This window comes from Channa argus, chromosome 7 (genome assembly GCF_033026475.1).
Source record: "Channa argus isolate prfri chromosome 7, Channa argus male v1.0, whole genome shotgun sequence".
In the NCBI taxonomy this organism is placed as follows: Eukaryota; Metazoa; Chordata; class Actinopteri; order Anabantiformes; family Channidae; genus Channa; species Channa argus.
Window position 1 is genome coordinate 22,125,945 of NC_090203.1, and position 15,128 is coordinate 22,141,072.

Genomic DNA, 15,128 nt, shown 5'->3' on the forward strand with positions numbered 1-15,128 from the left:
GTAAGTAAAAATATAGAAAGTAATTCATTTGTTGAAGGTATTTTATCATTTTATATTTATTTTATTTATTTTTTTAATTTAATATAGGGCTATATTGTTTATTCCTGTCTGACGGGAGACTTTTGGTCAGTCAGTGTTAATGTATGCTGGTTCTTTCTAAATCTGTGTGTTGATGTAATCTGTTTGCAATGTTTGGAAGTAAGAATTCCTGCTGCACAATGCAGCCACTGGTGTATTTGCCCCCGCAGTGGGTGGTACACATGTCTCGCTGTCGCATACCCAGCGGCTGTGATGACTATTATGAACAAAACAATGGAAATCAAACATTTTGCTTCACTGGAAGCCACTTTAGATGCTATGTGCGATTAGAATTATATATACATAGGCTCATTTAGTGTCGGAGAAAACAGGCACAAAACACGGAACAGCTTTTGTGTTGTAGTCCAGGAAAAAAGATGTTGCCTCTCCAGTCTTTACAATGGACTCTGAGCAATAGTGTTATTGGTGAAACAAATGTTGCTATTGTAATGTTTTCCCAAAGGAGTGCTCAAAGCTCATCTACCACTTTTACATGTTTTACAATTATGTAAGTTTACACTTCTTCTAGTGAGTAAAAAAACAACATTTCACTCGCTATCAATATGATGTGGGTCACAGTGAATCTGGTTCTTTGACCAACTTCTGTGTAGTAGAATCTACATGAAAGAACAAGGTCTTCGCATGAACTGGAAGATGGAAAAGTTGTTTACTGGAACAGAGAAAATTCCAGGAATGCAAATTGTGCTGCATTTTAGTTATTACCGAACTGTACTGTACATCTCTGCAATTATGCAATAATTTACTGAAACACACAACTAAGAGAAGAGCTACAAATCTCTTCACAGAGTTTGCTGCAAATGGACTTTGACATGCCGACACTAATATTTTTAATACTATGTATTTAGTTTGTCAAAATTGCAAACTTAATGCATATTATTTAATATACAGTGACATATTATCCAATATTAATGAAATAATAAAATAGTCACAACAATTCCATCGGTGCAAGACAAATATTCCATGAAAGGTTTAAAACTTAACTGCAATTAGACATAGAGATATTTGGATAATATTTGATATTTTCTACCCAGGTATGTTAAACTATTAATAGCAGGGTGATGGCAGTATTGATATGGAGTCAAAATTAGTCCCAAAGGAAACATTTCCCTTCTGTTTAGCAAACAGTAGCTGAGCTTCCCTTGGCACCCTCCTCCTTTGCTGTTAAGGAGGGAGACATGCAAATGTTTCGCCTTGAAAGAACACTGCTTCAGACCCTGCATTTTCAGAGAGAGGCACTACTTTTCAAAGTCACAACAACAAAGGCAAAGGGACGGGTAAATCCAGTCTTACCTTATACTTTAATGACAAAATACATGCATCCATCTACTCAATACAGATGGAACTGATGGTTTGCAAATGTTGATTTGGCCACAGACAAAAAGGGAAAAATCTTCAACCTTTATTGGACAGCATTTTGTCCTTATTACTGAGCCATGGGAAACGCAATGAAGACATAACACAGGTAATATGTGGAAAATTGACTGGCCTTTTTAACATGCCTAGAGGTTATTAGAAATACAGCTAGATGCAATTTTGTTGCTGAAAATGCATTGTATTTTCACTCTTTTGGCAATTTTATAAAAGTATAAAATTCCGATTTTTTTTTCTCCCTTTGGAAGATTGCAACATACAAAATAAAATGATGTCCTATCTAAAAGTCGATAATGATAATGATGGTGGCGATATTATTATTGTTGTTGCTGTTGTTGTTACTGTTGTTGTTGTTGTTGTCGTTGTAAATGTGATTTGCGGTAAGTGGTTTGCGGTAGTAAGTGGGTTTTTTTTTTTTTTTTTTTTGTCCTTTTGGCTCATTCTGTAAGTTTAGGGTCGCCACAGCGGATCATTGTCCGCATGTTGACTTGGCAGGACGGGACGCCTGATGCCCGTCCTGACGCAACCCTCCCCAATTTCTACGGGCTTGGGACTGGGCACTGAATTTGCTAATAAATTTAATCCCTCCAGCTGATCTGAAATGATTCAAATTCTGTATGTAAGATATAGTTCTCAATTCAAATGCTCGTTGGGCATTTTTAGATAAGTTTGGTTTTATTTTGAAATTTCAACCGGATGTTTTACTGTTAACTTCGGTGACCTTAACGCTGCTGTGCGTACCGTGTGACCGTCCATCTCACCGCTCACTGACCCAAGCTGTTAGCATCTGACGGGTTGTCTCCAATGACTCGTACTAGCCTGCACCGACAAAATCTCAGAGGACAATATTAACTCGGCCTTATCCGCAACGTCCATGGCAGCAATCTGTTTCTCTTTTTGTAACCCCACCACTCTTTAAAAATTCCGCCTAAAAAGAAAAAGCGTTCTCTCCCCTCTTTTGGGCTTTCAGCAGACGTAAGTAACACTAGCTTTAGCTAATCGCCTTGTTAGCTTGGAGATTAGCATCTTGTTACGTTTACCGGCTAATGTAGTAGCAGCAGCTTGCTTTCAGCGAACAAGCAATGTTTATAGTGGCTCTATTAAATCATATAGATTATATAACGTACACTAGCATTTGTTTTTTTCCAAATACGAGTACTGATTATTGAACAACAATATTTAATTAAATGACGTTTAGCTCACGAAAAACCTGCCCCAAATTTGCGTCACAACAGTACCAAGCCAGATATAACGTTAGACAGGTTTGTTGCGCATAAGTTGTGTGGCGTTGTTCAATTTCAATGCCATGTATTAAATAAGGTTTTAAATTTGGTTAGTAGCAGGCCATTAGGTCTTTAAGTATGGGTCATCTAGGTCATACAAAATAAATTCATTTCCATGTAGTAGAAAATAAACCGTAAAACACGTTTCTCTAAGCTAACGTGCAACTCCCATGCTGCCCTTTCAGTGCCTTTTAACTTTTTTGATTAATTTGACTGTACAGACATAACCTATTTATTGCAGTAATGGTGGAGTATGTGTCAATGGAGAAAAGATTGCTACCCTCATCACAGTTGTATTTCTCTGTCAGCACTGATTTCTGTGTGCCTTGGCCTCATCTGTCCTTTTGCAGGTGTACAACAACTATCCAGAGGATTTAGGGGCAGCTCTCTACCGAGAGCCATTTGACTTCAACGCTGAGCCACCTTGGGATCCTAGCTGATAGTGGAGGAGTTCATCCCAGGACTCATCCATGTAAGTAAATTAGATTGGAATTGGATTTAGGATTTCTCTTGTTTGTGGCACTGATAGAAGAGCAGACGAGAACATGTTCCTTTTGCATTTGACTTTGCAGGAATCGGTTTGCAAGTGTCATTGTTTGTAAATGCAGTAAAAAAAATTACTTCAACAAAACTCTTGATAACGGGAACAAAGGCGTATTAACAATCTGCTTGACCCAGATAAACTACAAGGTCTCTGTAGTTATTTTCAAGCATTTCAGGTGTATTTTAAGCTGTTACAATAAAATAATAGAACTCTGGGGGGTTAACTGCAGTTATTTTAATCTTGCTCTGATTTAGTTGCAGAAGGGGAGAAAGGATTTGGTTGTACATATTGATTCTGCTGATGCGTAAAATGGACATTTTTAACAAAGTAATTGCTGTAGTGCGATGTTTGCATTTCATGTACACCCACATTATTGTCACAACTGCTTTCAAGGGAAGGGACAGTGTTGGGGTCGAGCCATCTTCCAACATTAAGGTTGTGTTTTAGCTCAGAACTTGATAATTAATGCCTACATATTGTTTAATGCAAATAATTACATTTTATTTGAAAATTAGCAAGGAGCCCCTGTAAATTGAACACTGTCTTTCTGTCTGTTCATCTGTTTTGTCAGCCGTGTTACGGTATTCCACAACACAGCAGTATTTGTAGGCACATTGTTAGTCTCCCCATTTAACCTTTCCAAAACCACAGTCACGTCACATCTGGTCCTGTCCAGACAACTGTGCCTTTCTGACGTACTCTGCAACGTTATTGAAAGTAAAGTTGTGACACCAATGCCGCCAGTATTGTACCTTGGTTAATGCCATCAAAAAGAACCTTTACGGGTCACCAGCTCAGGGATTAATGGCGATTGTTGGGAGTAATTGATGGTAAAGTTTGAACCCTGTGCCCCAGACTCTGTGTTTTCACGGTGGCTTTTCAGAAGAATAGACCTCTTCTACAAAGCTATCCCATGATGTAGAACTTGTTCTGTGCTCAGATTGGACTATAGTAGGGCAACAAAAATAAATTCCTCTTTAACTTCATGTCTCATATTGACTTTTTTTTCCTTTTGTACAATTTGTTGCATAAGCCTAGGACCCCAGGGGCTCGAAAGCGAACGATCAGAACCACTTCAGATTAGCCACATTCTTTATGCCTGCCGGATTAGAGGAAAAGGGTTGAGAGGATGAAAGGTATCACTGATGAACCACAATATTCTGTTGGCCTACTAGAGGGAGACACGGTCTTCAGTGATGTGATTGACAGTCACATTTATGAACAAACTCTGGTAAGTAGCCTCATGGTAAGAACTTGTACATTTAGCACACACTTATAAACATGGATTTCTTACTGTCTTAGAATTAGTCCCAAACACTGTATTGCATTGACTTGTTTAGTATATATGCTGCAGAAAGGTTTTTGTAACCTTGTTTTTTCCTGACTTATTTACATGGGTGCTTCCTTTTTCCTTAGTCTGAGAAGAATGCATTCTTCGTAGCAGACCTTGGAGTTATAATGAGGCAGCATGTTCGCTGGCGAACCTATATGGCTCAAATTCGACCTTACTATACTGTCAGATGCAACAGCAGTCCAGCTGTTATTGAAGTTCTTGCTGCTCTCGGCACTGGATTCTTATGCACCAATAAGGTACTGCTGCAAACATTTGGACTACTGATGTCAAATAATTAGTAGGCCATTTTCTAAATAAATTATATTTTCAACAATCCCTGTACAAAAACTAAAACCTAAAACCAACAATGTTGCCCTAAAAGCTCTGAATCACCCTCATTTTGTACAGAGAACAGAGCCAGTTCACTGAAAGTGACATAGGTTACATTTTACATTTTTCTAAAGAAAATAATTACAGTGGTGATTTCCACTGTGTTGGCTGCACTGAACATTGCACACTGAACAGGAACTTGTTTAAGTAACAGGTGTTGTTAATGTATTTGCTATTTTCATTTTTTAACCATTATATAAATGGTATATATACACAACCCCTTTTTCCAGCAGAGCAAAGCAAACACATTTATGTGAATGATATTGTATTGTACTGTAGTCCACAAGGTGTACAACAGTTATACAGGTGCCACCAAGTGGCCAGTTAACTTCAGTGCTCAAGTGTTTTTTTGTCATATAATATATCCACGACAAACCATGCAGGCAGAACTTAATATTATGTTCACATACAGTACCTATTGCTGCAATTTACGTGTTTGTCTCTTTGTGTTTTAGTCTGAACTTGAGCTGATGCAGACTCACGGTATCCCCTCTGAAGATATCATCTATAGTGGTGTTTGCAAACAGGTCTCCCAGATAAAATACGCTGCTAAGAACGGCATTGACCTTCTGGTGTGTGATAATGAAGCAGAGCTACGCAAGATTTCCCGCTGTCACCCCAATGCCAAGTATGTGATGTGTGACGGTCATAGTATTAGTCACGTGAATCAATTGTTTACTATGTAACATTGGTAAACAATTAGCCCTGTGTCATTTGCTACAGCATATTGGTTGTTTCATACCAGCAACACCAAAGTTTGTAGCAAATCAGGCTGTAAAAGAACTATTTGTTTTGGGTTGAGAAAGTTTGTGGTTCGAGTGCAAGCTTCTTCAAATTTATTTGAATGTTTTTTTTGTTTGTTTGTTAATTCAGGCTGCTGGTGCAGGTGTCAACTGAAACATCCAGTCCGGATGATGAGATAAGCATGACATTTGGCTGTTCCCTTAAGGACTGCAGGCATCTGCTGGAAAGTGCCAAGGAACTGGGTATGGAGGTGGTGGGAGTCAGGTGAGACCTGCAGAAATACCCTGTGACTGGGTAAAAAGCAGTTTGTAAAGAAATGCAAATATAGACTGTTTACAAGGACCACAGCAGCTCACTGTTGAAGTCATTATTTGGTCAAAGCCAAAACGGATAAAATGAACTTGTCATGACTATTGACCTCTTTTTCGTTGTCTGCCCTTCACAGATGTCACATTTCCGGTTCCTGTGAGGATGACCAGGTGTATGTTCATGCCATCTCTGATGCCCGTTGTGTCTTTGATATGGGAGTAAGTCATCTTAGATTCTGGAATTTTGCTTGTTCACTCCAAGGGCTACTTTTTATTGCCTACTTTTGAACTACAGACACTTTTGATGACTCCCAAAAGCGTCAGTGCTTAATAATCACTTGTGTTTTATTTTATCTATAAAAATTTACAAGCCTTTATTTGCCTCAGGAGGAAATTGGCTTCAAAATGAAAATCCTGGACATTGGAAGTGGCTTCAGTAGCTGTGAGGCTCAGCTGGAACTGGTTAGTGTACTGCATGCATCATCATACCACATCACTGAAAGAGTTGTGTAAATAGCATGAAATGGATTGTATCACTATTGCGTAATTAGAAAAATGTTCAATATTTTATGTTTTGCATGGTACTGATAACCCATAAAATACTGTGAGGTCTGTGCTTTACATTAATCGTGGGATAACGTTTTAAATGTTCATTTTAAGGGGATATCTGTTTGGCCCCTAGTTTTATGAAGGTCACCTTTTTGCAGATCAACAGTGCAGTTATGTCTATGGTGGACCTGTACTTCCCCTCTTCTAGTGGAGTTTCTATCATTGCTGAGCCTGGCAGCTTCTTAGTGTCCTCTGCTTTCACCCTGGCTGTTAACGTCATTTCTAAGGAGATTGTGGCACGAGATCACCACAACCAGACTAATGGTTAGTGATTACTTATTTGTTTTGGGGAAATCCCAGCAGACTATGGGAAATATAACTTCTATGAAATATGCATTATGTAAAGTCAAGGCCACTGCACAAATGTTTAAATCATGTAAACCAAATTATAAACAGCAGGTTTAAAAGTAAATTGTTTACATGCAGATAAATTTGATCTTCTCTGTATTCTGTGAACAGATGATCCATCCCCCAATGATGAGCCAGAGTTTCAGTACTACATGAACGAGGGAGTGTATGGATCATTTGCTAGCAAACTATCCGATACAATAATTACCGCTCCTTCTGTTCACAAGGTAATAAAAGATTTTTCTGGGTCACAACAAAACTCTACTTCCTCTATTCAATCTGCAGTAGTCTAATAAGAGTTATTTTATTCTCCTTTCCGATGTACAGGACAATTACAGTAAATTACTTATGATTAATATACGCCATATATTATAGTTTGTTTGTTTTTTGTTTCTTTAAACACATCTCACTGTAGTTTATTGGGAAAGATTATTGTGTTACATGTATAAACAGATTATCTTGCTTCGCAGAACACATCCCTGGATGCTCCCGTGTTCAGCACCAGCCTGTGGGGTCCATCTGGCGATGACTTAGACCGGGTAGTGGATCACTGTCTATTACCTGAGCTCAACATTGGAGACTGGCTCACGTTTTCCCAAGCTGGGGCTTACAGTCTGGGTCAACCACTTTGCACCTCCACTGACTCATTCCCACCCCCTGTATACTATGTCATCTCCTCTAGAGACTGGTAAGCAACTTAGCAGTGGCATGTTTTTAAATTGTAAAGTTTGTACTTGGAAAGAAACCCATTTTTTTCTGTATATATTGTATGTTCACTTAATACAAGTTTGTTTTTCTCCACCAGGTTTGAGATGCAGGACACCAGCGTCACCCATGAGGCTACCCTGAAGAACCTTTCATTGGTGCCTTATTTCCTTAATTCCTGCCAAACAGAGGCTGCACTCTCTGTCCCAGCTTAGGAATAAGAAGACCTGGAAGGCTTTTAACTTTACTGATTTCTGCTGCTAGTTTCCCCTGGTCTACATTCCACTGGGATGAACTGAACCAACAATGCAGCCAGGGCCCGACTGAGTTCAAATCATCAACCCCCCACTACCATGTACAGTGTAGATTGTGATTAGATCGGGAAAACTAAGTAGTTGTTAATTAGAACGCAACAAAATGGATGACTCCAAAAAACAGACGCATTATTCCCCTTGCTTCGGACCTCCAATGGCACTGCAGTTTACATTTATACAGTAGATATTATGATTTTGAATAATAATGTTTGACAAATATATCATCTCTATCTTCATTACTGATACCATTGTATTTCTAAGTAAAGCGGTGTATTTAAATATAAACCCACTTGTGAGCTCTTGTAGGATGTTTTGCTCCAAGATGTGTATTTATGAATTTAAATGGTTGTAAAGTTTATATTGTGTGATACAAGCTTGATTTCATAATTACATTTGGCATCTGTTGTCCTGTTTGAAACTAGAGTTGCAGCACTACATTGCTGCTCATGTCAGTGTGAATTTACCTATGTGGTTGCTGTGATGATCATCTTGTATCACCATGACACCCATTCCTGGATAAAAACAAAATGTGCAGTCTGCTATAGTATGGGTGGAAAGCTAATTAACTCAGTGTTTCCAAGTAAACTGATGGAGAATTTTTCATGGGTCCTGAGTAGAAGGCTACCATATTAATAAAGTAGCAGCAGGTAACTTCTATGTCACAGGATAACTAAGCAGGTTTAATAGACAGCATGTGCTACAGTTGGAAAAAGGGAAGTGTTGATGGACAACATGAAAAATTATAATGCTAGAACCCTTACATCTCTACTGTTGCATCTGTTTAAAATAATTTGTATCACATTTGTGATGTGTTGAAATAATATTGTATTTTCTGACTCTGCAAGTATACTTGCAACGTGTGTATCACATCCGTGAAGTTGTCTCCCAATCTGTGTCTATGGCATAATGAAATATTGGGCATTTGCCTTTTGTTAACATGTAGCTGTGCTTGTCATCTTCAACAGTAATAAACACCTTATCGACTTGGTTGCTGAAAACAGTGTGTGTGTTTTATTATCATAAGCAGTTATAAATGTAAATAGAAAAGCCCTGCTGCTGTAGTACTACAAAAGTTTCATCCTTGCTAATGTGATCGCAGGAATAGTCTGTGTTGAGCTTTTTGGAGTCAGGTTCCATGGTAGTGATTTGTCATTAAGATTACCTAATAGTAATTTATGATGGTATGGTCAAAACGGAATATGTAGCTGCATTTACAACACTGTAAATGTTGAAGTCATAAAAACATACCTATAATGTTGTCTCTTTTGTCCCTTTGACAATGTCCAGTACCTGGAAACACTAATGCTTCCCACAGTAAGATGTGGTAAATGACTAACTGTATTTGCTAAAGCTAAGAGTACCACATGAATATGTGGTCAATGAGGGATTGATACGCCTCTGTTATAAGTAGTGTGGTGATTATTGGTGCAACAACATCACAAATGAGATTAAATTATACAATGAAAAAACAATTATGTCAATTAGCAGACTTTTTTTGGTGTGTACATAACAAGTACAGGCTACATTTCCCATGAAGTTGGGCAGTAAATCAACAGAAAGACAGTGCAAGGTTTCCAAATAATTTCAGTGGTAGTTTATTGTAAAAACAATATCACAGAGACAAAATATTGAATGTCTTAAAAAATTTGGGACGGGGAGAAAAAGCCAAGAAAAGTTGGGTAATGCTATAAAAAACATCTCAAAACTAATGAGGTCTTCTTGTCCTAAGAGGCCACTGAATTTAAAACAGACATTCTGTAGTATTGTATTACAGCATCCACAAATCAGAGTTAAAACTCCACCACACTATAAAAAAGATACATATCCAGAAACACTGCTGCCTCAAATGAGCCTGAGCTTATTTAAAATGGTCTGAGCCTGAGGAAAAATGTTCTGCGGTCTTACGAGTCAAAATTGGACTTTTCTTTTGTCTGTTACAGACAGCTTACAATCGATGCAGTCAGTGTGTGTTCATGCTAAAATCCTGTCTAAAGCTTTCAAAACTAAACAAACTGGTCTCCTCAGTTCATAAATACTTACTGAGTGTTGTTAAGCAGAGAGGTGATACAGCACAGTGCCCGTCCCAACTTTTTGAAACATGTGCTGGCAATTCAAAACGAGCATGTATTTTTGTGTTAGGAAAGTTTTTTAGCTTGAACATTTGATCTGTTGTCTTTGTTCTACTTGGAATCAAAGTTACGTTTTAGAAAATTGCAAACCATAGCATGTTCTTTTTATTCACATTTTACAGTGTCCCAACTTTCTTGGAAAAGGAACCGTAGCTCCTACATCATTCTCCATGTCTGATACCTTCTTCTCCTGAACTGTAGCTTTCAGCCATTCCAGTGCTCCCATCCGATCCAAAATAATTGCCCATCTCCCCTCTTTACTTGTCATAGGCAAATCCCAGTCTTTCCTTGGCTGCCTACACTCACCATTCTCCTGCCCCGGTTGTTTGGTGCTCCCTTCTGGATCAGTTGGTGTGATGGAAAATCAAGCATGTATAGTTTTAATGATTATGATTAGTGTAGTTGTACTCATGGAATTTGCACCTTGGATGTTTTATGGGGATGTTGTGACACTTGGTTTTGATGTCTGTGTTTTTGTTCTGAGGAATGTGCCTGTGGAGGTGAATGAGGTCGGCTATATGGTTGTCTGCCCACATGGAGTCATCTCCAAGTTGCACCAAGTTCGTAGATGCTTAACGTATGTTGTAAAAGTTACCATAAAAGGGAAAAGCTGGAGGTAACAGCCTGGGTGGGGGTGGGGGTGGGGTGGGGGGTATTCTGCCCAGCAACAGGAGGATATAAATTCATGTTTGACATGTTAAGACTTTTGAACTGCACTGGACGGAGACTCTGTTAGTGCACTTCTCTCTTGAGAGAAAATAAAACCCTTGAAGACATCCTGGATGTGGAAGCTTCTGGTGTCTGTTACCAGTAATTGTCGAATTTTGCCAAGACAGAGGTCAAACGTCGATGCCCTCTCAAACTGCTTCTGATCACTTGTTTTTCAGTAGCTGTGTACGACATTTTAATTAAGATGCATACTTGAGATATAAAATAGATCTGAATACATCTGAATAAAGACCAAAAGAAAGAACACGTTTAAATTCAATATTCTATTTCCTCCCAAAAAACAGCATAGTGCAAAATTGTTGTATAACAGATTCCCATATGGTCAGAAAGAACAATATACAAGTATTCTTTGCTCAAATATTATTTTAAAGACAAACTTTTATAAAAGTGCTATAAAATCTACAGCTGATAAGGAGCATGTTTTCTCAGTTTAAGGCAACAAAGTAGTTGGAAGTCAACTGTGAAACATCTCAGTAACCTATTTATATAGAAATATTATTATTAGTCAATTAAGCTTTGATTAAGTCAATTAAGCTTTGAGAGAGAACTGAGAACAGGACACATAAAAACAACGTTACAAACCTTTTACTGAAACAACTGTAACACATAATGTACAGTTAGATTCATTAAAACAAAATTCAAGAAATTCTAATTCATCCATCTAGAAATGATTCCACTACTAAGGTGCATGGAAAAAACAAACAAGCAAGAAAAAACATCGACATTATTTCAAACTTAAAAAAAGGAATTTTTTAAGGCCAGTCTCTCCTGTAAACTGTTGTCATGAGCTCTGGGTTCAGCTGAGGATGTTAAACATATGGCAGCTTAGATATGAATGCATTATAATTAAAGACATTGCTGCTTTTGAGATGTCAGTGATGACCTCTGACCTCTTTTGATATAATACCACAGTAGTGAGTGTGAGAGGTGTTAGTGTACACAAGACAGAAGAAACAGAGCAAGCGGTGAATTAAAGTATATTGTATTATTATAGCTGTGCATTTTTCTGTGTATAAGAATACAATTAGTAGCCTTTAGTATTTTTGGTATCAAAATCTGGAGAACGCTTGGTAATTAAAGAGACTCCCAGCAGCAAGATTCAGCCAAGCAAAAGTCTCACATTCAGTTTTACCGGTGTGCAGTTTTTTTTTTAATTTTTTATTTCGTAATCCTTCTGGGATCCCTGAGAGAGTTTGACAAAGACCGAATGTTGTGGAAGCGATGGGGTCTGCAGATTGGCTGACCCCCTAACGTCTGCAAGGCGTTTTCCTTACTGCAAAGTGTCTGCGGGCATGCTTGGTCAGGTGATCACTACGCATGAAGCGGCTGAGGCACATGGGACAGGCGAACTTTTTCTCTCCCGTGTGGGTTCGTCTGTGACGGGACAGCTCGTCAGAGCGAGCGAATCGCCTCTCACACCCTTCCCATTTGCATCTGAAGGGTTTCTCCCCTGGGTGCGACAGGGAAATTAAGAATTTTTAAAAAATGTATTAGTTGCATTCATTTACAGTCCGTAGACTTTTTTAACATTCTGAGTACAGTTAGTATTCAAATCCTTCATCTCTTACCTGTATGTGTTCTCAAGTGGGCCTTGAGGTGGGAGCTCTTGAAGTACGTCTTGCCGCAGTCCTCATGGGGACACACATGACTGCGTACACGGGCCATCTCTGGCTGCAGCTGGCTTTGTTTTTGCTCTAGAGGGGTACAACTAGGCACAGGGGCAATGGCTGGCAACCTGGTGCCACCAGGGGTCACCAGTGCTGGCTGAATGTAGAGGGTATTCACTGCCGGCTGAGCGAGAAGGAGCATTACAGTGCCCTTTGCTACCTGTCCCCCAATGAGGAGGACCTGGGCATGAGATGCTATAGGAGTTTGTGCATGTGGTAGTGCAGGCTGCTGTTCGTGCTGCACAGAGGTGATGGCAGGCAGGGCTGGTAGTAGGCACTGCTGCTGACTCTCACTACCTGTGACGGAGTTTTGCACAGCACTGCTAGAAAGACAGGAGACAGGAAGAACCTGGCAGTAGACAGGCACAGAAGATACCCTAGTGACACCAGGGATAGAGGACGCAGACTGGGGTGTGTTTGATTTAGCATTAAGGCCTGAAAGGCTCTTCTGCGTCTTGTTGCCCGGAACCACATTTGTCAAAGTCTCAACGAAAGGTTTCTGTGGTGTAGCAGCATTAGAATCACACTGCATAGTGATAATCTTTTCAGAGTCTATAGAGCATTTTGTGGGAATTTGAGTGAGTCTATCTTCCTTGGAGACTGGGTGGATGTTACAGCAGCAGTGCTGACCATCTGTGGTGTGGCGAATTACACTGGTGCACTGAAAAGCAGCGGTGTGTGTGCGCAGATGTGTGCCTTCTGTTGGGTGGCACCTTGGACTTTCGGTGGCTTCAGGTTTATGTAAGGTTTCTGCTGAGGCTGGGTGGGTGGCCTCATAGTGGGGTGGGCTGTTTGGTGGTGTCATACACTGAAAGGAAAAGGGTTAATTTATTAACTTGCAAAACATATTTCTTCTTTTAAATAAGTAAAAAAGCCCACTTATCAAATGCCCTTTAGTCTTCAACTGCATTTGCATGTCTCCCTACATGCATAGACTGTATAATGAGTGTATTGTTTAGAGCCAGTGTAGAGCCAGTTTTGTTATTTTCTACACTGTAGATTAATCATAAAGACACTGCATCTATATTATAACAAATGTAATCATGTGACACTATAGCTGACACAAACAAGTGTAAAAGCAAAATGTGTTTCATAGTTTCATCTTTTGAACGTAGCCCCCAAAACAGCATTGCTTTATATTTTAAAGAACTTTGTGAGGTAATAATCTTGAATGTTTTCTTATACAATAAATAGCCTTATCCAACCGTCTTATCCATGGTATAGCATGAACTGCTGACATATGACCACAAATCTAATTTCCTATTCTACCTCTATCACTCAGGCTCATCCTAGAAACTCAACTTGACAACTCATACCCTGCAATGGTCACTTACAACAGGAGTTTCCATTAACAAATTAAGCCTAGAGGAGCCAGAGTAGTCCTCTGAGGAGTCTGAGGATGGAGTCAAGGGTCTGAGATGTTTGTGCCCACTGGTTTTCCAGTGTTTGGTCATGGACATCAGAGCCTCTACTGCCTTAATGTCACCTGCACCCATAGGGGAAGTCTGGGAATCAGCCTGGATATCTGGTTGGAATTCCACAAGGTCCATGCTGTAAATCTGGTAAAAGACTTAAAATGAGTATAAGACAAAAGTGTGGACTGTTTCTACATCAGGTTTTGGTAATTATTTTTTCTTTAAGTTTATAAGCCATCCGACCCTTCACTCATTACAGTCTACAAACGAATGTAAAGAAGCATGTGAGTGAGCATGATCAGCTGCTGCTCCCGAGCATTAGGGCCCTTTCACCTACTTTCCCAGGAGACAAAATCACCAACTGTGCTCCTTACATAAACACACAGCACAACAACCCCTCCCAACCCGAGCGCCACAAACACACAATACAGAGCTGATCATCATAGTCTTCAGCAACCAGTAAAGCTGATGGTACGTTAATGGTAGAAGGCACATGTTGTATGATGATGAACAAACTTGAAAACTATAATTAGAAATCAATCTCAGCTACACCAATATTCATTTACTTTATTTTTTAAAACTAATATTATGGTTTAGATGAGGCTTCTTAAGTTATCAGAATAAAATAATATACCTACATCTTATCTGAGTCTGTGAGAAGTGTTCAGGACCCAAGAATCAACCGTCTCTGCGTCCTGTGTGAACACTTGATACAACCTACGTGAAAATACCCTCTCCCACTTTTGCTCTGATCCACGTCCCCATTCATCGTTTCAAACGCGGTGGGGGAAACGGGGGGCGTGTCTTTACGCGTCGCCCAATAGGACGCAAAGGTGTGTTGGCCGGAAACGAATCGAAGAGGGACTGGGTGCGTGATCGGGGGCTGACGGCACCGTGGTGGTAGTGTGGTACACAACAGCACGGCGTGTGAAAACTGCGTTACCCCTCACCCGCCCTCCAGAAACAGGACAAACCTTCTGTTATGACTAATCATGTTACGGACAGATGCAATTGAAAAAACAGATGCCCTGTGCTCACCAGGTGACGAAGTGCAGCTTTTAGGCTTTTACGCATGCGCGCGCGCGCACACACGCACACACACACACACACACACACTATTTATATGGGAGACAATGTCCA

The 15,128-nt window shown here is 39.6% G+C and overlaps 2 protein-coding genes across 6 annotated transcripts; one reads left to right on the top strand and one right to left on the bottom strand.

Annotated features, from left to right (window-relative positions):
• The first annotated feature begins 1,278 nt into the window (after window positions 1-1,278).
• LOC137130572 (antizyme inhibitor 1-like) lies at window positions 1,279-9,046 on the top strand. Of its 4 annotated transcripts, XM_067510906.1 has the most exons (13): window positions 1,279-1,373; window positions 1,474-1,561; window positions 3,104-3,225; window positions 4,331-4,528; window positions 4,714-4,887; window positions 5,476-5,648; window positions 5,894-6,028; window positions 6,210-6,291; window positions 6,460-6,534; window positions 6,780-6,945; window positions 7,141-7,256; window positions 7,500-7,717; window positions 7,835-9,046. In XM_067510906.1, exons 4-13 carry the CDS (start codon window positions 4,427-4,429, stop codon window positions 7,947-7,949), a joined length of 1,356 nt encoding a protein of 451 aa, XP_067367007.1. In that variant the 5' UTR covers window positions 1,279-1,373; window positions 1,474-1,561; window positions 3,104-3,225; window positions 4,331-4,426; the 3' UTR covers window positions 7,950-9,046. The 4 variants fall into 4 exon arrangements, with proteins under 4 accessions (XP_067367007.1, XP_067367009.1, XP_067367006.1 ...); XM_067510908.1 differs by having other exon boundaries at window positions 1,319-1,561; window positions 4,336-4,528; XM_067510905.1 differs by lacking the exons at window positions 1,279-1,373; window positions 1,474-1,561 and adding an exon at window positions 2,194-2,445.
• Window positions 9,047-11,251: 2,205 nt separating this feature from the next.
• On the bottom strand, window positions 11,252-14,761 carry LOC137130573 (Krueppel-like factor 10). Of its 2 annotated transcripts, XM_067510910.1 has the most exons (4): window positions 14,627-14,761; window positions 13,908-14,132; window positions 12,475-13,381; window positions 11,252-12,356 (listed from the first exon to the last, which is right to left on the bottom strand). In XM_067510910.1, exons 2-4 carry the CDS (start codon window positions 14,121-14,123, stop codon window positions 12,154-12,156), a joined length of 1,326 nt encoding a protein of 441 aa, XP_067367011.1. In that variant the 5' UTR covers window positions 14,124-14,132; window positions 14,627-14,761; the 3' UTR covers window positions 11,252-12,153. The 2 variants fall into 2 exon arrangements, with proteins under 2 accessions (XP_067367011.1, XP_067367012.1); XM_067510911.1 differs by lacking the exon at window positions 13,908-14,132 and having other exon boundaries at window positions 14,627-14,747.
• Window positions 14,762-15,128: the final 367 nt, after the last annotated feature.

Coding starts and splice junctions, on each gene's coding strand:
- LOC137130572 (XM_067510906.1), top strand. CDS start 4,427: ATGAAAGGTATCACTGATGAACCACAATATTCTGTTGGCCTACTAGAG. Junction 7,257..7,499: donor CCGCTCCTTCTGTTCACAAG/GTAATAAAAGAT, acceptor CTTGCTTCGCAG/AACACATCCCTGGATGCTCC. Junction 7,718..7,834: donor GTCATCTCCTCTAGAGACTG/GTAAGCAACTTA, acceptor TTTCTCCACCAG/GTTTGAGATGCAGGACACCA.
- LOC137130573 (XM_067510910.1), bottom strand. CDS start 14,123: ATGGACCTTGTGGAATTCCAACCAGATATCCAGGCTGATTCCCAGACT. Junction 13,382..13,907: donor TGTTAATGGAAACTCCTGTT/GTAAGTGACCAT, acceptor TTTTCCTTTCAG/TGTATGACACCACCAAACAG. Junction 12,357..12,474: donor CCACTTGAGAACACATACAG/GTAAGAGATGAA, acceptor TGTCGCACCCAG/GGGAGAAACCCTTCAGATGC.